Source organism: Magallana gigas, chromosome 1 (assembly GCF_963853765.1).
Source record: "Magallana gigas chromosome 1, xbMagGiga1.1, whole genome shotgun sequence".
Classification (NCBI taxonomy): domain Eukaryota; kingdom Metazoa; phylum Mollusca; class Bivalvia; order Ostreida; family Ostreidae; genus Magallana; species Magallana gigas.
Genome location: NC_088853.1, coordinates 20,820,323 through 20,843,392, shown reverse-complemented (window position 1 = coordinate 20,843,392; position 23,070 = coordinate 20,820,323). Strand labels below are relative to the sequence as shown.

The window sequence follows — 23,070 nt, the reverse complement described above, 5'->3', positions numbered from 1 at the left end:
ATATATACAGAATATTGCCAATATTAAAACTTAATTCTTAAAAACAAAAGAAAGCAAACACCGAGAAAAACTAAAACAAACAAAAAATCCCAAACAATTAAACATGCCATATACAAACATTGAAATGTATTTGATATGAACATTTTCAATAACTTGCGTTGTGTTTATCTTATGTATAACAGTAAATTACAACATTTAATAAAAAAAAAAGAAATTAAGGGGAAAAAATGTGTCAAAGTTAAGAAATGGAAGACTGAAAAAAAACCCCAAAAACTAAAGAATGGTAATTAGCTTATTAATAAAATACATCGCTTAATTAAAATTACGTATAATAAATATATCGCGCATGTACCAAGGTACACTTTATAAATCGTTTATCTGTAAAATAACGAAGTACATATATATTTTTAAAAGTTGACCTAATGCGATTACAACCGGTGAAAATTAAATGAATAGTTATGACGAATTTGGGGCTTTGCTGTTTAAGTACAAAGGAAAACCGATTATATGGCGCAATTGTTGTACTTGTCAAAATGTGTATATACACTGGGTCGCGCTTTGTAAAGTCTACTAGAAAACCTAAACTCTCCCTCAACCTTTAAATAAAAAAATCTTTTGTTTGAAAAGACTTTTTTTCGCACCGGTTCCGATTGGCTGGTTCCTTTATGTCTGAAAAGAATTACTTACACTCTCGCCGGCGGATGGATTAGAGAAATAGATCGATTGCGAGGACCGTTATTTAATAAAGGTATTTGTTTAAAATATTGCGATCAGGTTTGATGGATTTAAATAGTTAATCTGAATTTTTTTTTTCAACACAAACGAAATCGACTACAATGCTATGCGAGTGAACGAGGAAAAAAAACCACAACAAAAAGCACGTGGAGTTTGCAAATAGTGGGCGGAGTTAAAACCAAGCAAGCTGTTTTTCCATTGAATGTTCGCACATCAAATGCGGTGACGTCACAATGCATTGAGCGCACATTTGAATAACAAAATAGTCACGGCGAAAGGGAAAACTAAAAGGTGCCATGTTTTCATTCCAGGTGAAAATTAGAGAACTATGAGGCCCCAGTTGTGATTTCGTGGAGGATACAAACGGACGCTTTTATCTACCCCTCGTTTAATCACTGGCCTGGCACGTTACCCCTTTCTGTACTTTAGCTGCACAGCAATTGTTACTCTATTCTCACTGATATAGACGGACCGCACTGTATACTCCACGTGAGTTTTTTTAGCCCCGCTGCACGAATATTTGTGATACTTCAACGACACGCAGTCCTATTAATTTTTGCCGTTATTTCATTTTGGATGGACTTCGATATGCATTCCAATCTGTACAATTCTGCAGTGTGTTGATATATAAGCAGGTATTTTTTTCTCTCTCTACCGTTGTGTGTTTATCACCCCCTCTACTATTCAACGAAGTTTTAAAGTGAGGGAGAAAGAAAAGAGAATATTTATCTTGTTTTTATTTATTTATTTGTGGAACTTTGTACATCGACTGAAAATCGCACCTGTTGTGTATTATAAGAGGACACCCTATATTTATTATCGCACAACGAAAACTGATTCAACTCACCGCAACTTTTGTGTGTGAAACTTGACAGAGAAATCGAGAGAGACAGAAAGAATAAGTGTGCAACCAATTTCTTCTCTATATTTTCGTGTGGAAAATACAATGCGACAGATGGAGATGGCTACATCGAGTTTGAAAACAGAAACAACTATCGCCCTGAGTCAGTCAATGGACTCTGTCAACACTAATCCTGAGGAAGAGGTAAGTGCTTGTCAACTTTTTATATTTCAGACCCCCCCCCCTCCCCTTCTTCAAAATTTTGCGCACCTGTCCCCTTTCCCCCACCCCCAAACCAAAAAAAAAAAATAAATTACGGATGCCTCATCCCTACCACAATTATCCCCCTAAAAAAATGAGGAGTAAAAGACCCCCCTCTTATTGTCAGTTTCACCCGCCAGCCCCCTCCCACCCTACCCCCACCCCCCTCAAATTCCCCTCATCCATGCTGTACAATAACTCCCCTTCCCTGAAAAAAAAAGTTGGGGATACTGTATAACGTATCTTTAAAATTGAATGACTAAGAAAGAAATTGATTTTACAGTTTGGAATTTTTAAACAGTCTGTAATTTTTAAATACCAGCTATAGAGTTCCATGTGAAGCAGACATAACAACAGGCTGTACATGCAGCCACTGTAGCACAATGGAATATTGTATGAAAACAAAATTACACAAAAAAAGTAAACATGTCACAACTTTTAATCGAAACTTTAAACTCGGTGCATATAGCGTCTAGCACGCAAATCTGTGGCTTTTTTTTATGAAATAAAACTTCATAAAACTGACGAGTCAGGCTCTTAGGGTATAGTTTACTGCGACTTTAGTACAAGGCCCTTTATCATATTATAATCCTACCCCCTTCTCCTCCCAGGTTTCCCAAAAAATTCTTCAAGAGTGCTCTTTTTCCTGCATGATATTACATGTACACTGTACATGCAAATGTGTGGGCAATGTGTTTCATTTCCATAATATTCTGCTGTTATACTGTTATAGTTGAACTTAGGGAGCCCCTGGGGGCTTTTGTCAGTATGCAGTGGTTCACAACAGTGGTTAGCGAAGGTGAAACTGTTTTATTAGTGTCCGTTGATAATGTAATCTCCCTACAATCTTCTAAACTTTAGAGAGCGTTTCATTGTTTTCTCTCCTTGTGTTAAATTTGACCCAGAGCATTCGGCTAAGCGGCTCAGTGTTTTCTATTGTGTTTTATATATTTATTAAGCTGGTCTGCATTTTAATTGCTTTTTAAAATCTCCCCCCTCCCCTTTCATGAAATAAAAGGGAAAGGACATATCATGTAGAATTAGAAACCCACCACTTCCCAAATTTCCATGATTTGATCTGAAAAGTGATAATGTAAAGTTAAAGAGCCCTTCAATTTTTTTTCTAACCCCCCCCCCAAAAAAAAAAAAAATTATTGGTTAGGGACTGAGGATCTGGGGCCATTATTCTTAAAAGAGCTCACTTTTGATCTCATTCTGTCTCAAGAGGAGGGGGGTGCTTCTGAGACCAAAAGTGAGTTGTCCAAGTTTTATGGCCCCAGGCTGGATACTTTTCTTCTGGGTGGGAACCACATGTGAACCACTTTCACACACTTATGTAGCCTGACCCCACGGACAGCAGACTCGGAGGATATAAGATTATAGTCAGGGTGCCCTGTCTATAATCAATAACGAATTGAAAATTCACAACATCTGTACGTTGTCTTCATAAGATAAATCAATGATCAGAGCGCAGTAATGGCAGACTTAATTATCAAATTACCAAGTCACTAATTAATTTTGTTAGTTGGTCATGCAATAAGTCTATCATATATGAAGTAAGAGAGAAAAAAAGTTTGGCATGAAAAAAAACCCTGCATTTTTTTTTTATTCCAGCCAAGTTTTATCTGAAGCAGGTCTCACCCAAAGCCTAATGAGTCTATTTTTTCTAAGAAAAAGAAGAAAACTTATGTTGTAAAATCTCTTAATTTTCCCTCGAAAGAATTTCATAAAATCAAACGAAATTAGAAGGGAAAGAGTTGCAAGAAGAGAACCTCGTTCACTTAATGATGATAAAGAATTAATCAAGCTAATAAGTCTTACATAAAATTGCTTCGTTCTCTTCCCATAAGCCCTCAGGCTTGTCTTATCCCGCGACCCCAATTTTTGCTTCAAGTTCTTTGATTACTGTATTAAATTAAAGACGATAAAAAAAAAGCTCCAAAGAAGAGAACGTATGCCTCTGGAGTACATGAAATGCAAGTCAAGCAAATCAAAAACATCCTCAGAGCAAAGTCTGGGGTCCCGCAGAACCAACTTTGCCTTGTGATCCCCTTGTCTTATCATGATAGCGATTCTGATAATCTCCAAAACGTTTCAAGCAACAGCAAATTCGGGGATTTTATTCTGATTTTTTTTACTGGATTCTGGTACCAGCCGAGGAACTGCAGCCCTTGAATCTCTTCATTAATTTGTGTGATGCAAAATCGACTGTGTCTTGATAAATCTGAGGATTAAGGGTTGTTTCTTCTCTGTGCTCCTCTTTTATCAGCCGTATGTCTTAAAGTTTGAAAAGTTTGATAAGTCTTTTGGTGTGGGTGAATAAAAGGGAAAGAAACTTTTTTAATGGATATTTTGTTTAAGGAGGGGGAGGGAGGGGGCTTAAATTTGCAATAGTGCTTTGACGCAGGTTAATATTGGACCCATTTAGAATTAAAATATGTTTGGCTACTAGTATATGTATTCATGTTTCAGACTGAAAAAAGCTTAGATTTCAATTTTTTAATCAACTTGCAACAAAGTGCAAAGATGCAAGGTCCAAATTTCGTTATGAATCTTCAGACCAGTGAAAATTTTTCTAGTATGATTTTCATTCGCTGAACAGGGAAACCTTATTCATGTGCATGTAAAACCTATATTTTACCTTGTCTTTAACATAACCCACCCCCTCCCTTTCCAAATGAAGAGTTGTCAAAACTTGGTGTACTTTAGCTTAGCTAATTTTCCCACTACCCAATAGAAATATGTTAACCAGTAGAGAACGGACAGTTTTCTCTAAAGAAACCCAAAAGGAAAAAGGGCAGGGTGTCTAATTTGTACATATTTCGGAACAAGTTTGGGAGATTCGGAGCAGTAGGACTCCATTGTTAATGCCTACAATGGGCTTTTAGCGCTAATGAGGGGGGATTTTTCTTTCGATCTACTCAACGCCAGCTTGGGTTATAACGATATACCCCAGTCTTATATCAAAAAACCGGTTTAATACTTGTATAATAACAGCATTTCATTTAAAGCTATTCTCTTTTTTCTCTCTCGCCCTAACTCAGCTCTCTCTTTTTCTCTCTCTCTTTCTCTCTGTTCATTTCACTTATAGAATGTCACTTCAAGACAGCCCAATGCGAAAAGTATTAAAATGCATGGCAAACTTAAGAGGGAAAAAGAAATTTTTGGCAGTGTATGAATATGTTTTTTCATATTGTACGACAAATATGTGTATAAGGCTGATTATGTAGCTTTTGTATAAATAACGTGAAATTAAATCGGCGATGGGGAATTTGAATGAGGTTTTTTCTATTAAAGGTCCTCTACACGAGTTTCAACGGCAAGGGATTCTTGTCTGACCCAAAGGTCCAATTTTCTCTTGTATTCATTTGACATGTAGTATAGAAAATGAATCTTTAGACCACTGAAATCATAGCTATACATATATAAAACTATCTGTGCCTCTCACTCAAAGGAAAGGGAAATTCAATAGTGTATGGATCTGAGTCTTATGATTATGAAATAATATTCAACCCACATAATGTGCCAACTAAGCATATGTAATCACCAATCCAAAAATGTGGGGATATCTTTCGAATAATGAGGCACATGATCCAGCAATGATTTGAGTAAGAAAATAAATCTGAGATTGGCCCCTTTCCTTCTTTTGAAATCAACCCTCCTTGCAATGTAATATAGCTTAATCATAATTAATTAATGATGATTTTCCTCTACCATTATAAAATTTTTACCAGGGGAAAAAAATAGCAATTTGAGAAAAAGAAAGGTAGAATTTTGTCTCGGAACAGGGAAAATTTCAATTTGAAAAAAGAAAGGCAGAGAGTTTTGGAAAAGTAAAAAAATAGCAATTTGAATACAACCCCCTCCCCCTCCCCCCCCCCCCCCCCACACACACTCACACAAAATGATGAGATGTGAATTTTGGCCAGAACAACCTGTTATGTTAGTGATTAGGACAGGCCTTGTTGAGCTTATCTGGAGTTTTGTCAGCTTTTATCAGGGTACAGTGATAAGACAATCTTCTGTGTATACAGTGATTTGGCGGGTCCAACAGTTACAAACTGTACGGTACAATGTCTCGTATTGGAGGAGCATCAAACTATGTGTTGGTGATACACAACACAGATGGTTTGGGGGGGGGGGGGGGGGGGGTCAGAACTTCTTTAGGGGTGGATCTAAAGGAGTAGGGGACCCTCTAATCCCCAGTAATCAGAGTAGTTGCATAGCTGGGGGGGGGGGTTATTACTGCATAGGTCTAGTTTAAGGAGGGATGCACTTCAAAGGGTAGGGGACAGGGAAATCAGACCTTAATTGGGGTGAATCCAAGTGAATTAAGGGACTTCTCTTTATGGAAAGGGGGTGGCGGTGATGTGGTGGTTATCGATGCTTGGGTTTGATCAACCTCCTGCCCTAATGTCAACATGTTTTTCTGTTGGCATGGATCATATCCAGAAAGAATTTCTCACCTAATTGCTTTCCTATTTGATTTGATAGCAATGGTTGGGATATTGTTGTGGTTTGTAATATAATAAATTGGCCAGTTTCACGAATGACCTGTTTTCTTACACATGTCACTCAAAAAGATAAAAAGACAATTCAGTCTCCATAACTTCTTTACTACAAAACCAGTGCATATACGTATCAACAAAGGTTATATCTGATACCAATTGGGGCTGTGTAAAATCTTGGGACATCATACAGATAATAAATCTTATATATCATAGAACATGTAATACACACTTTGTTTAAAAGTAAAGGGTGTAGGACTTTTGTTGGTCAAGGTTGGGGGGGGGGGGGTCAAGGAGGGGTGGGGGTGAGGTCATTTGAAATTATGATATTTTTGTTTAAATGCAGTTGTTGAAGTTGTACAAAGGTTGTTGGTCAGAGTGTTTAAAGGGCAACAGTTGTGGACTCTGTAGATAACAGTTGTGACTATAGGATGTGGCGCTTGTTGTTGTCTCTTTGCCCATTGGCTCACTTCACAAATAGTGGCCAATACAAGATACATGCAGTACGTACACATGTAAACATCTGTTGTAACACATATTGAGCATGTGAGATACATAGGGAGTCTGTCTGGGTGTCCAGAACATAAGAAGGAGGCATCTATATTCCTGACATTGTCATTGGATATGGCTTTAATTAGCACACTGCCTAATTATCCATCCCTCTTAATTACGAGAATCTCATCCCCCTTTTACTTTTTTCCTTCTGGTCGTATATTCGACATTTTCTGCTATTGAATGATATCAATCTTATTTGTTTTCATTGTAATTAGTGCAGTGTTAATTTAAAGTTAGTCCACACCATCAGATATAAGGAAATTATTAGTCAGGTGGGAAAAACAGTTCGCTGTGCATGAATTCATTTAATAAGTTTATTGTAATTAATGTACAATAAAACGAAAATGCCAAATTTATTAATTCAATTTAACTAAAAAACAACCCAGTGGAATATTAGATAATATTTGAATAAATACCAAAAGAGTAAGACAATTTTCAATGAATAAATTTTGAATAAAATTATAAAAACAGACAGAAAACTCCAGTGCATTCTTAATTTTAAAGATTGTGTGTCAAATAAGTAAAATTAAAAAAAAAAGAAAAAACTAAAACTAGAGTTGTGTTTAGCATTCATTCCTTTAGCTTGTCCTCACCTTGAAGGAAATGCTTTTAATTAATTGTTTTCTAATTATTAATTAATGTAGATTTTAATTTCTGACAATTTCCTTTTACTGGCTTTTAGCGTTGCACTTTAAATGCAATCTTTTATTCATAATTCATTCTGATCATTTGTAACAGAAGCTATAATATATTTGTTAATAAGATCTAAGAATTTCGAAGAATTTCACTGACAAGAGATGTTGATCAGGGCACAATTATTGATTATAAATTGTGTATCATGGTTCTATTACTCCTAACATATGATGTTATTTGAAATAACTGGTGCACAAAAATAAATTATGAATGTAAATACTTCTGTAAGATGATATTTAAGGAATAAGGAATCATTCTTCAAGTATTATGAGGTGATAATTTTGGTTAAATTCAATAAAGCCCAAAGGGCTCTATGATAGATTTGGTTATGCCCGGACCGAAATTATAACCTCATAATATTCAAAGAATGATTCCTTATTACTTATATTTATATAATTTTCAGCAATCCTGCGATTAAATATTTGAAAATTAATTATGTGAACCCCACTTGCGCCTAAACAAACATCATTTGAATTTATTGCTTTGTATCAATTAAATCAATTAATAGTGATATCAAAGACAAAGACACTGAAAAATGTAAATATTGTATGGTATAAGTTTGTAAGAATTTGATGTCTTGATATTCTGGTTGTATAAATGATCTGATCAGATGATACCAATGTAAGCTTGTGAAGGGTAGCTGTCAGTGGATAGCTATATTAAAAACTGATGCTTGTAGTACTTTCAATGTTAATCTAGGAGGATAGAAAAGCTACATATTGCTGAACCTTAATTCCTGCATAGCGTTAATTTCTGCATGGACTTTCATTAATCGGTTTTATTTCCCGGTCCGCAGGGACAAAGTTCGTGTCTCATGGCCACGGTGTTTAATCTTCGATCAGGCCAAACATACAATATATATTCCATTAAAGAGCCTCCCAACCTTCTGATTATCGGCTCCGAAATGAACATCCCGGAACAATTTACCCGTTTAATGTCGACTTTTGCCGACTTACGGTGTCCTCTGGAAACTATATAGATCCCCGATTAACACAAGATACGTGCAATGTCGGGGGATCTTTGGAGTTTTATAAGGGATCAAAGTATTGATTCCAAAATTATAGCTTCCTGCGAGTATTTATTGTTATTGTACAAGACAATGAAGGGGTTAGTCTAACCATTTCCTTTGGGAGTCTACCATGGAGAGCCCTGGATGTGTGTGCTCCCCCTTAATGCTACGACTCTGTGGCAATTAAGCCCAGGGAGAATGACTGATTAGCCTTGCTGGTTAATTAATCTAATGGAATTTGGAACACGGAATTGATGAATATTTGATACTGAGTTGAAGAAGGGAGAGATACAGCTTGGAGTTGATTCTGTGGAATTTTATTTAAAGGCCATAATTTTAACTTATTTTATCGGATTAAAAAGAGAGAAAAACTTTCAATGTTGGTGAAACTGATGAATTTACTATTTCTTCTTGATATAAAATCAATATTTCAAAGTATGATGATTGAAAAAAAAAGAAATATTGAAAGAGAAATGACTTAGCTATCTATTTTGTTTCATTTGTTTAGTGGAAGGGAAGTTTGCGTAAATTTTGAGGATTTATATGCTTGACTATCCCCTTTTTTTCTCTCTCTCAAGTTTGAAAGAAAATTTCCTAATTGCTGGTACATTGAATATATGAATTAAGACAGATACCCTTCCCATAATTGTTTTTATATGATGTAGAAAAAAACTTAACAGACTTAAATAACCACGATCATCGGAAAGTGCGGAAAACATATTGTTTTCATTTATTGAAAAATTTGAGCTAGCTAATACAAGTACATACAGAGTTTCAAAACAGTAGACAGGGCTAGCTTCAAGGCAATATCAGCTAGGCTTAGCTGCTGAGAATCCAGCAAGCAAAACTTTTTTTTTAAGCATGAAGCTTATGATTTATGCAAGATATTATCTTGCCATCATGCAAAAAAGACATTAATTTTGGTATCAGGGTGAAATGCTAGATGGGATGTTGAGCCAATAACAGGGAAATTCAATAACCAGCAAAGCTTCACCCCCCCACCCCCCCCCCCCCCAAAAAAAAAAAAAAAAGAAGAGAGTAAAGTTTTGAAATTTTGAATTTAAAGTCTGTAATTGCTAAGGAATTAGTACCAATGTGGAAAATTATTATTACAGTCAATACGAAAGATAAGGCATAATTATGTATACACAACATACTAACACAAGTTATTCAGAAAAAATTAAACATAACCTAAACCAGCATAGAGTTACTTTATATCTCTTCCACTCAAATGATAAAAGGGTGAACATAAATTGTTACTCAGGTCTTTTTCATTCTTTGATTCTTAAATGCACTTAGGTACAGTCAATGGTGTGGGTAATATAGAGTTGACACAATTTGCCCATCGCTCACTGTGATGGAATGGATCGCTGGTGTAACGGAATCTCCCCCGTTAGTGATTGTCATGTGATATGTGTATCGGTTTAGTAACCGCCCAGGGTAACCGGAGGATAGGGGTAGCATGTGTTAACCGGGATCTATGTCACGGCAGACCTGACCTATTGATCGGAGAGAGAGAGAGAGAGAGAGAGAGAGAGAGAGAGAGAGAGAGAGAGAGAGAGAGAGAGAATGGATGGAATAAGATGCGTATAATTGAATTATGAACGGTTTGGGCAAAAGAACAATATCCTTATTATCAGAGCAAATAAATCTATATAGTCAGAGTCAGGCTAACATTGTGAATATAAACAAATTGTTTGCATGAGAGTAGTCACACTGAAAACACCTATTTATTTGTTTTGAGGAACGACCTTGACCAATGTAGGTCAAGGTAATTTTAAACCTAACTGACCCTAAGTTGTTGGGTTCCTGGGTCAAGGACACTTTGAGCTTTACTGGACCAGCACCCAGACTTCTATCAGCTGTCATCAGAAGCCTTCTTAGGGAATGCAAGTGTAATACAATAATATGCTACCATAGGACTATTTTTCTGTTCAAAGTAGTTCAAAGATTCTTAGAGAAAAGAAACACTTAAAGAGTATTGTCACACTTTATTGTACTCTGAACCCACGTCTCTTCAGCTCTCCAAACGGAGTGTGAAAATTATCAATGTACGCCTAAATGTTTGCTTTTCACAGATCTAGATCTGTCTATGACAGAACTAAATCCTATTATATGTGCGTTACAATGCAGTAGAAACGACAGTGATCTTAGCACCTATATATAGGTATAATCTCGAGTGAGTGAGTACAATGTCTCATAGTTGAATTATCTCGAGATAGAAGGTCTACCCAGCCTCGATCGTTGTGTGATAAAGTGGTGGTAGCTGTTGCCCGTTACCGGAGAAATATTAGATAAAACAGTAGGACTGTAAATGGCGTATTATAGATCAAGTGATATTATACCATACACAACAGAGCTAGGTTATAGGTATCGTACACAATACAATATTGATGACCCACACACATAGTCAGACCCTGAGTGGGTAGATTTTAGCCGGTTTCAATTTTCAACTTTCCTCCAGCATTTGAAAAATTCATTATCGTTTTTCAAAGGTATTTGGTTGCCAGATGATTGAGGGAGATTGAAATATCTGAACCGGGTCTGTAATTTCAGGATTCTGTCAATTTGCTGATGTTGATGATAGATGTTTTGAAAAAAAACAAAAGAAAGAAAATGTGTCAAGTTTGTGTATAGGATAAATTGCAACATACTTTATATCCCTCCCCCTCAAATTGATTATACAATATCATATATATAACTGATTGTCCCAGACAAGATTATCTATAAATCTGTCTGCATTGCAATGCAGTTTTCACTGCTTGTCTCATTCCATTATAATTTTTTTTTTTCTTGGCAGAAACAGGCAAAATGATATATTTCAAATTGTTGTTTTCTTCCAATTAGAATGAATTATTCCAGATTTGAACCATATGGCTTTGCTATCCATTTCAGTGTTGTGTTTTGGTATGTAGAATAGTGGCTGCTCTTTTGTTTCTTTTGCCACATGTGTGTTGGAATATAAGTGACATGAATTTACAGACTTTATAGATGTATGGCTATTATCTTAACTGTTGAAAGAGTTCACCTGCACCAAAGAGAGAAAACTGATCATCTCTCTGAGAGAGAGAGAGAGAGAGAGAGAGAGAGAGAGAGAGAGAGAGAGAGAGAGAGAGAGAGAGAGAGAGAGAGGCAGGCATGGGGGGGGGGAAGGATTATAGGGAAGTTGGAATGAGTTCTTTGTGTTTAATTAACACTGTGATCATGAATATGAATTTTGATGAATATTCAGAGTTTTCATTAGGTACCTAAATGATTGAAGCAAGAGTTCCAGGGAGATTGTGATAAGACCTGTATAAAATTCTCGGCTGGGGTTGGGCCCAAAAGAAGCGTGTACTGTGATGTGGATTGAGATTCTGTGAGTTCATGCAGACTCTGAACTCTCAAATAAAAAAACAATCTTTTTATAAGATCCCGTGTTCCCATGGTTTTGGTTGCAAGAAATTTCAGTGAGAAATCTTTCAAAAAAATCATCCGATCCAATCACTACAGCAAAGCAAAGATGTGTTAGTAATCTGAGGGAAAATTAACTGTAAACGATCATTTAAGAAGCTGCAGCTTTGTGAGAGAGGCTCAAGTTTACAGCAAAAAAAAAAATAAAATTCCAACATCCTCTTACTTAAATCCTTTAATTTCAACAAAATCTCCCCCAGCGAAACAACGGAATTTGACGGGAGATATTTGGCGTAGCTGTAGGTGTGTAGAAACTCTTTGTTTCACACCTCAATTTCTGCGCACCACTTGTAAATGGAACATCAATGCCTGAACGCGCTTGTTAAAATGTCAGTCTTGAGTAAGATGTATACATTGATGCCTCTCTCCCTTCCCTCATGTATGTCAGCATTTAAGTATACTACCGTCCTCGATCTCCTATATACATCCATAGATAAAACATTGCATGCCAATAATGCAGGCAAAATGGCTTGATGCATTTATGGTGTTTTTTTTCCTTAATTTTTCGAATCGATGCAAATGCATTTTCATATAGAGCGCTTGCATCAATTGAGTTTGCTGCTGTGGTATTATTATGATGTTGATTCCTATCAAATCTACCACATTATGCATTGATCGGGATGTCTGCCTGTGCTCCTCATCGATGCAATAATCACACAAAAAATAGACCCTATGTAATATTTATATTCTATATATATAGTTCTCCACTGGAATTTATCCACTTATCAATTTGTCTGTATCAGTATTTATGATCTGAAGATTCTTCTTAACCATTAAAAATATTAAGGTTTTAACCCCCCTCACCACCCCCAACCCTACCCCCCACCCCAACCCCCTCTTGAGTTATTTGGTAGAATGTGACAACTTCACTCCTAACCTCAGTTCTTCACTGTCCAAAATGTTTAGGACCACTTACCCTGGTCTTGAAGAAGGGAGAAGTGAAGGGGTGGGGGGGGGGGGTAAGGAGAAAGGAGGGGGGAGTAGAGAAGGGGGGGGGGGGGGGGGGTAGCGTATATATACGAAAACTGATCTGTTTACAAGGATGTTTACATTGGCCAAGGTGTAGGAGATTACATAATTTCTGCCATTTGGTTTCAATCTCCTGCCCAGTTTTATCCAAAAATAAGGTCTACATCGCTTGCAGTGTTGTATAGGATATACATCATGATGCAATTTAACAAGGGAATCTATGATACGTAATAAATAAGGCTCTCATGGGTGTCATGTGAGCTATGCTCAAGGCAATCAAAACAGATTATATAGATGGTCAAAACGAAGTCCATGCCATCCATCCATATCTCCAGCCATCCATATCTCTATCCATCCATCCATCCATCCATTCATCCATCCATCCATCCAAATACATGTCTATCTGTCAATCATTTTGTCTATCAGTCTGCGTGTCCTCTTAGCAGTTTTCAGTATATTAAAGAATTGACTTAAATGATACATATATTGTTGTTTCGGGTGTTCAGAATTGTTCTTGGTTCTTCATGTCTAACATTCTGATGTTAGGTAATGAGACTAGACTGGTTTTGTTCTATTACCTAATCTACCTTATAAAAAAAACCTTGGTAGACTAGTTCTTGTTAAGAGCTCACTAAGTCTCCTGAGTTGCGTACCTACGAAACCTTAATTACCAAGCATCTGATGTCGTATAAGAAGCCTATACCCATGACTGACGTAACATTAATCGAAAAAGCTCTCATTTTACGACAGACTTATCCCCGATTTTAGAATCAATTAATTTCTGAATAAAAGCTTTTTCCTGTGACCTTGCACTGGGTAGGATCAATGCATTCATTGAATTCTTTACAGCGTGAAATTGATAAAACATTACTTTACTTTGGAGTCGAAAAGATGACCTGAATTTTGAAGGGGAAAAAAATCATACAGTGGTAATTTTCCCATTGTTTGTAAAGACAGTCAATATTTATTTGTATGGGGACTTAAGACCTGTCTTTTATTCCTTGCTTAGAAAGTTTATATATTGGTCTGAAGTTAAGTCCGTCTAAAAATCATTTTTTTTAACCTTAAGTAAACAACAAAAAACCATGCAGGGATCAATTCCTTTTTTTGACACTTTAATAAATTATTGATTCATGGTTTGCCTGTAAGAGATGGTCGGAAGTAGGTGAACACTTTAGCCACTGTATTAGGAGATGAATCAATCTTGACTTAACTTGGTATATACCCAAGTCCATAGTGGGACAGTTACACTGTAGTACAACTTAGTCACAAACTAAATGGACCAGATGACTGGAAGCAATCCATTACAACATTTGGAGTTCAGTCCACTTAAGTGGGCTTTAAGTTTGCATGCTAGCTCCAAATGATGGTCTTGCTACAACCATTACTGACATTATATATGTATATATAAATAGTGGATTTCCGGAGACTATTAAGATAGATATACTGTTATATATCTGCAGTGTCATTTGGGAGGTCATTTGGGGTTTTTTGAGTCACAATGAGGCTATAATGCACCCTAAATTTGCCCCTGAGGTGTGATTCCATAATGGAGCTACACTCACCCTACAAATATATCACATGCAAGCCGTGCTTCAGTAACTGGACTCTCTGGGATTAAAGAAAAAGGAAAAGGGATATAAAAAAAAATCACATCCCCAACCCTCCCCCCCCCCCAAAAAAAACCCCCAATGGTTGATCCGAGTAATTGAACATGATCCCAAGTCAGAAACTCAAAAGCTCATCTGCATTGTCATGTTAAATCAATCACACTTCATTATGGATGCTTAGATTATGTTCCAAGAATTATCAGTTGTTCTCAATGGGACTTTGGTCTGTTTTATCAAGACTTCCTGAGATAAGCTTTGAAATTCATTCACTGTAATATCTGGGCTAAGGCAAAATATTAATATTTAAACACCTTAATGTTATCTTTTAAAATATTTTCAGAATGGAAGCCTTTGACTTTTTTTTTGACATCTGGACCAATTCTTGGCAAAAAAAACCCTCTATCAATGTAATATAAAATTGATGCTATTGATGTTTTTTACTCTTTTACTTACACAATTTCTACAGTCAGTTGAAGCCTTTTTATGGCTTTCTTTCTGGTCTTTAGAAGAAGCTGTAAATTATTCAGGAACTTTTGCTGCAAGAATTCCAAAGCTTGCTAGATCCACAATGTTTCTTCTCAGTGGTGCAGGCGAAAAGTGCCACGGAAAGGGCATTAATGTTTAATTACAATTTCTGTCATTTTTCTCAGTTCATTGTTTATAATGTCTTTATTGATGTACTTTGGGGGGGGGGTCTTCTCTGTAGTTACTTTTGGTTTATAACAGATTGGTTATGAATAAATAAATTTGCTATTCTTCAATCATCAAAAGTCACTGATCAGCCAATCAATTAATGTACATTTTTCTAATTCTCTCGCTGTTTGCGATTGGGTTTTTCAAAAAGTTTCAACCAATATTGGGGTACAGTACTAAAATGAATTGTACAGGAAGAAATATTGTTTAATTCTTTACAGAATGCAGATGGATTAAGAGATTAAATGATTAAGACTGTAATCATGGGATACAGGATTAAGATGTATAGTCGCTTAAACAGATTAGGGCAAATTTCTCAGTTCATTAAGATTACAAAAGAATAAAATCAACAGTCAGCAATAAATTTTCAATGGAAAGGGTGGAAAAAATGAAAAAGACATGCAGGTCAAACGGCCATGTTACAAGTAGAGATTGCCTTAATCCTTTATAGTCGGACTAAAGGTTCTTCTCATTAAATTAGTTTATAAAAAAGTTCATTCAAATGGGGACAGATTTCAATAAGTGACTGGATAAGAAACAAATTTCATTGAGGGTACCAATTTAAAGTTAAGGAACAAACCAGTTCGAGAACAATTCTTTCAGTTTAAGCTTAAAAATATTTCAGTCTATATATGATATGCGTGGAACATTTTCGGAACATATTTCAGGTCAAGAAAAACTTATCTCAAGATAACTATATAAGGAACAGTCAATTCCAAAAAAGTGTTAGGAGACATGTTTCGAAAAGACATGAAATATAGAGTATAGAATGGGGAACACGTTTGATATACAACAATATGGAACATTTTTGGAACAAATTTTAGTTTAATAAGAAATCTTATTTCAGTCATAGCTAGGAAGGAACACATTTCAATAGAGTACGCCTCAACCCTCCCAGCCCTTATCTCTTAATTCTCCAAGTCAATGTTGACAGAATTTAAAAAACCATTTTAGGCATTAAAAATAAAACCCAGGTGTTGACATGTTATTGATGGGGCAAGATCTTGCAGCAGTGTTGACAAAATGGGTAGTGGCTTTCTATGTCGCTTGCATGGACATCCGTTAAGAGTACCTTTATAATATTAAAGGTGCAAAAAGGAAAACTCTGACGTGTAATTAAACGAACAGATATAGGACCCAGAATCTTGTGTACTTGTGAAGGTTTTGTCTTTATGAGTGTAGCGTACTTTTCGCTTTTCCTCCCAAGTTCATGATGTAAATGTACTGGAGAAGTTAGAAAATATAGTTGAAGATTGGAAAAAAATTGAGGGAATATACCAAAGAATAAATGATAGAATTTGGGTTTTGTGCTTCGTAATAGAGAGGATTGTCTATTCAGTCATGGCATGGTCAAAACTAAGCAAGGGTGAGGGGAATTTGGGAGACAGGAATTGTTAGATTAGGACTGAAGTATGTGTTATAAGCCAGTGGAGAGTCGAAGGGGTCCATTAATTGGAATACTTCGAGAAAAGTTTTGGTGTAGTTCTAACGAACCACTGGATAAAGCTTAGATAATACAGGAATCTCTGTGCAAACATGATCTTGTGGAGAATCCTGTGCTCCCCAGGAATTCAAATGCAGAGGTGACTCCCGACAAGAAAAACGAGAGTCGGCGGGGCCTTCACCACCGGGGGCCTCTCGACACGTTTCCCAAAAAGTTGATCCCTTTCATTTTAATTCTGAATTAGCCATGTATTTTGTGATTAAATTGATTTCAATATGATTTGAAAAAACAAATCCTCCAGATATTTCATTTCTGTCAGTTCATAGGAGACCTCTGGTTTGTAAAGTTTCATATTAGAAGGATTTGGGCTTTAATCCCCCTAGGATTTAGCTGTTGATCTATGTAACATACAAACACGGCCAGATTTTTAATAAAGACAGACTTTCTGCCTGTCTCCATTCTAAATGCGCTAGGGACGGAATCTTATATTGATGTATACAAATTACTTGTAATCATTTTAGTCAAACTACCGAAATCGAGTCAACCCTGGGGTATCTGGGGTAAACACACTCTCTCTCTCCATGTCGAAACATTTTTAAGTCGTGATCAAAATGAACGATGAAAAATGTTGGGATCGTTGCCTAAGAACAAAGAAATATTGTGTTCATTAAAGGCTTAAAGGGTACTCATAAACCTAAACTTAAGGGAAAACCTACCTTTTTTCTTTGTGCTTTGTTTTTTACTTGGGCATTATGAAGAGCATGTTGTTCATTCGTTCATTCTCATGTTTGATACCTTTGTCGATTTATGATGTCGGGGCAGGTTTTTAATATAGAGATCACAGGGGAACAAAAATTTGCCCCCCAAAAAATGAAAAAAAAAAATTAAAATACAGCTTTGTGTTAGCTAAACAAATGGATTCGTGTTTTTCGCTAACAGTCCATACCTTTGTTGAATTTCAGTGTGCAGTGACCATGCATATATACCCCGACAACAATATAATACATTGAAATTAACCTATTGAATAAAACCATTCTCACTCGGTTTAAATTTCCAGAGTTTGAATGAGAGACCAATTTTTCTATAACCAGGCATTAGGTCTGAACTTTTGTTGAATTTTCATGTCCTTTCAACAAAGTTATCGATGGATGTAAAACCGTTTAATGGCCGGTACAAGGCTTTTAATGTGCAATCTCGTTATTGAAATTAAATGTTTTTCACATAAAATTCGGCATTTCATGACCATTCCTGTACATTAATTGTACCAACATGAATTCTGGAAATTTCAAAAACGTTGGCTTGGGGGATGGGGGTGGGGGTGACATGATAGGGATTGAAGGGGAGGGGGTGAGGAAGGGGGGAGTGGGGGGGGGGGGGGGTTATTGGTGTCGTTGTAAGGACAGGGCACTCACCAGTGTCAAAAAATAGTGGTTATAACTGTTATAATGACATGAATTCTGAATTTTCATAAAACATTGTGTTGGGGGGGGGGGGGGGTGATATAATGGGGGTGAGGAGGGGGGGTGGGTTAAAAAAGGGGTTTTGTTAGTGTATGGCAAGGGTCAATCCATGTCAAAAATTAGTGGTGATAGACTGTTATTACTGTTATTATGACATATTCTCTGGGTGGACTGTCATATTGGTGAAAGTTGTGATGACAGAGTGAAATTTGCTAGTTCTATTTTAAGGGCCTCATGCACCTACACTCATATCATCCTCAGTGACAGGGACACAGAAATCAGTGCCGTTATGTTAATCTCTCAAGGGTTCATGATCATTGCACAGTGATCAACCCTGCACTTGAGAGTCGTGATTATTAATCCATGAATTTACGCAGAAATTACTGCACAATTAATAAGAAAAGTGATTATTTGTCACCATTGCTACATTTTTTTGTTATGGGTTTTACTTTAGCTGAAGGATTAATTTTTACACCAAAATTATGTACCAATTAACACATTTTCAAGTCCTTTAATGAATTTAGACTTTAAATTATTTCATACTTCTCAGCAATATGAATTTTTAAACAAACACTTCTTCTGGCCAGTTTATATGTAAATTCAAGATGTCTGCATGGTCTTTTAATATTTCCCATAAGACTTATTAAAAGTGCAGCATAATTCAACCAGGGCGTGAAATATGAATAAATTGCAATGTAAATGGAATAGAATTTCTCTCTTTGATGGATTACGTGTCGAATTTTCGTACTGACTTACGTCAATGTCTCTTTTGAACAGAGGCGAATTTGCGGGCAGACCATTTCCCGGTTAAAAGATTGCAATCATTATCGAATGACAATGTCTTCATTTGATTGCTGCACTTAATAAGCCAATTATCAATTCTGAAAATTAATTGTCTTCATGCACAAGTCAGAGGGTTTTGTGTTGGAAACACAGCTTGTGGAAGGCAGTGAAAGTGAATTGAAGTTTTTAACGTAGGGAGATAATTTATTGTTTGCGTGTTTGATTGCATTAAATTTGAATGTTAAAACCCTGCAGCACAACTATTTTTCAAGGCTTTTTAAATTTAAAAATTTTCAAGTTTAGCCCTAAATATGGTACATGTATACGAAATTCCTAACTGAAGAAGAATTGTTGAAAAATCTAGGTTGACGTTTTATGAAAAATTAATTGTGTTTTTCATTTCTTGAAAATATCTAAAATTAAAATTAAAATGGTGATGTTTTCTTCTTTCTCCATGGTAACTTGGTCTACCAACCTGAAAATTGGGACAAATGATTATCTACATGATTGACATAGAGTCCTTATACACAAGTGGGTAAGGGAGAATTTTACATTGTACTACGCAACCAATGAAAACAGCCAATACAAATAATACTCAACCTGGTCCATCACACTCTTAGATCTCCCTCCATCATAAAAAAAAAGCTTGTTAAGTTACTTTGAACTTGAGAGGCTAATGTGTTCCGCCATAAAAGCCGTTATTCTCTACTCGTGCGTTTAATTTATGACAAGTTGTTTTTTATGTCTTATGAATTTCTTTACGACATTTAAAGGTGCATTAACGTAAAGAGATTCACTGAATAAAAAAAAAATCGTGTTGATGTTTATTTTTTTCGTATTTTTATTTTACTTCATGCTTGTTGAGATGTTAGATCTAGTTGTAGGGATATATGCCATTACAGGTGTGAAATGGAAGTAAATTACGAGGCTGGAAAAGATAAAAGAGTGAAAATTTATGAATTCATAATTAATACAAACAAGTCGGTAAAAAGTTTAAAACAGGAATATAATTACGTGGGGAAAAAACATGAATATTACTGACACTTACCGTACGTTTCTTCTTTTGACGACGGTGAAGACATTTCAAAGGGAACCTGATTGGCAGGAGTGATTTATTGAGAAATTCAGATGATATTCAGTTTTGAGACTCAAAAACCAAAAACAGTGGAGAAAAGGAAAAATTATCTCGGCATAAAACCCACATTGTTCAATTCAATTTGGAAGAGGAAAGATTTGATTGTGTGATAAAATTAAATCATCTGGGATGGAAATCTTTAGTCAGATAGACACGAACTGTATATCGGAGGTAAGAGACAAGAATTCGGTACTCTAATGTTGATTCCCTTAATAACAGTAGTCAAAGTATGCTCCTGATGTGGACACAAGTCTGTCTGTTCCTTATGATAACAGACGATTGTTTTCTAATTAATATAATTTGATTATCACATCAATGAATACTGTAGACTATTTGTGTGTGACATTATATCACTGCTTCATGGGTGTGTGTTACAGTCAGTAATCAGATTGACTGTGATAAAAGAGACATTTCAATCTGGAACAGACAGACTCTTATCTTTTTTCCAGGGATTTGACATTTCGGAGCTTGGATGGAAGAGAGAGAGAGAGAGAGAGAGAGAGAGAGAGAGAGAGAGAGAGAGAGAGAGAGAGAGAGAGAGAATAAAAAACTCAATTGAGGTGTAGTATAATTTTGTAAATGTCAAGTCCATGCTAGTACAGTACAATGACCTTGACCTCAGACCATCAAATTGAAATTATTGAGTACACATTGACAGTGTCAGCACTGTGAGTTTGTCCAAAAGGAACCAACCTTGATTACAATTTTTTCGGGGATGGGGGATGGAGGGTTGACATTCAGTAGTGATGATAGATTAATAATGTCAGCTGTAACATATTTGTTGAGCACATGAAGTAACTATCTCCAGACCCCACTGGGATCACATAATCAGGGCAGAAACCCAGTAAACGAGAACCAGTTGCCGTTCGTTCATTCATTCTTCCACTTTCCTTAGCGGTTGTCTGGCTGAACTGAGACATGCATATGTTGTGCTTGCGAGGAAGTAAATTGTTATAATGGGAGATAGACATTACCAAGATGACTGCCTCATTAGTAACCGTGTGAAAGAAACTGGGAGAAGAAATGGAGAGTGATAGAGAGACAGAGAGACAGACAGTGTGAAGCATCAATCAGGCTAATTCATCAGGCCATCACCTGACAAATAGGTGTACATCTCCATTAACCAAAAACATATGTCAGTTACAAATAACAGCGTTGTTTAACAGCAGTCTCTACACACCAAGGGTGTCAGTCACTGTGTGTGAGGCAAGAGGGAATGGAAAGGGGGTGCAAAGTGTGATCCTGTTTTCTTAAATTTTAGTAAGATTTGGGGGGGGGGGGGGCTCTGGTTAGTAAGATTAATGAAGTAGTAGGGGAGGGGACAAAAGGGGAGATGTAGCTTTACTGAAGAGGGGGGGGGGGGCACATACTTAGCTTTCCTCAAGAGAAGGCCAGGTGGGTGGGGTGGGGTGGGAGGGCAAGTACCAGTAGCTGTTTTGAAGGGGGTGGTGAGGTGGGGAAGTATAGCTTTCCTTAAGATGAGGTATAGCTTAGAATTATAATTGGGAGAGGGCATCGAGTGTTAGATTTTAAGAAAGAATAGTTAGCTTCAATCTAGGATAACAATTATCATGCGAAGCTGGAGATGAAATAATTTGTTGTGAATGCTGTGGCTTTTGAGTTTGTTTATGTACGGGAATGAATGGAGGTATTGATGACACAGTAAGGGGGTGTATTGTGTGGGTATTGATAGCTAATACACAGTTATTGCACAGCTGTTGTTACATGATGCAGCAAGAAAAAAAAATATGGAGGGGAAACAGATTGTGACAGACAAGTGGGAGACGACGACTGGCAATATTTGTCCTCTCTGATTGGCCACTGAAGGTTTTAATTGAAGGGGATGATTTGTTTGCAAATGCCTGCAGCATGTTGCCTAGACTGAATTTACTCTGTCTTCTTTACTGCTGGGCAAATGGAGTTTCAACATTGCCCCATGCCTTCTAGAAGAGTTCAGTTTTGTACACCGGTACACTGTTTATTGATAACGCTGTTGGCTCACACAGTGCCTCCTTCTGTAACCCGATCTCGGCTAATTGTGTGTTGACCAATCATTATGTATGATTTATGTCCTGGCAATTAACCAGTGCAGCTTAATCAATGCAGTATGTTGTTTATACACGTATCTGCATCTGCCATGATCCAGATCATTCAATTTCCATAAACTGCAGACATAGTCTAAAAGGCCCAGCTTCATCTCAAGCCAAATATAGCACAAACATGCACCTATCCAATTATTGCAACATTGCAGAGCTAATCGACCTGACTGGTATTTCAGAAGCCCCCCCCCCCCCCCCCCCCAACAAAAAAAAAAAATCTCTGCCGTAGAAAGGTTAGGATATTCACCTGCATTTATCTTGCAAGATGGATTCAAGTTCTGGTGTTTTGAATCCATATAACTGAAGCAATTTTAACAATACAAGAAAATTTCCAGTTCTTAGCACATGTACTAGAAAAACTAGGTTGTACTGTAAAGTTTATGTTTACAGTACTCAGTCACTCTGGTTTTAAATTTTGTCTGATTTATGTTTGCAGAGTGTCTTACCAATAGTCTATTAAATGAGTAATCCTTTCACTCTTGCATTAACAATTGATGTTATTATGTAATAGGCCAGACTGAACTCTGTCACAGAAAATATTAAATATTTGCAGTGTTGAGGTATTGTATGGTGAAAATGGCCAGATTAAACACTCTTTAGGTATTAGACATCGAGGGACCAGAGGACATGGATCTACCCAATTACCTCCCTTTATCTACCTAATTATCTCCCCTGATCTATCTAGTTATCTCCCCTGATCTGCTTAGTTATCTCCCCTTGATCTACCTAGTTATCTTCCCTTGTTTTGATGCACTGTTGTGTAAAATTCAAAATCACCTTCCTCTGGATGGAGTTGAGGATCATTTAAACAAATAGAAGAGT

The 23,070-nt window shown here is 36.6% G+C and overlaps 1 protein-coding gene across 15 annotated transcripts in view; it reads left to right on the top strand.

The window, feature by feature from the left end:
• The first annotated feature begins 848 nt into the window (after nt 1-848).
• Nucleotides 849-23,070, top strand: part of LOC105326681 (U1 small nuclear ribonucleoprotein A) — a 73,415-nt gene continuing 51,193 nt past the window's right edge. For 2 of the 15 annotated variants that reach the window (XM_066088039.1, XM_066088031.1), the window contains exon 1: nt 853-1,780. In XM_066088039.1, coding sequence (XP_065944111.1) covers nt 1,682-1,780 — 99 coding nt within the window. In that variant the 5' untranslated portion in view covers nt 853-1,681. Of the gene's footprint in view, nt 1,781-19,904; nt 20,321-23,070 lie in introns of those variants that run through there. The other 13 variants (XM_066088020.1, XM_066088049.1, XM_066088017.1 and 10 more) reach the window with 12 other exon arrangements.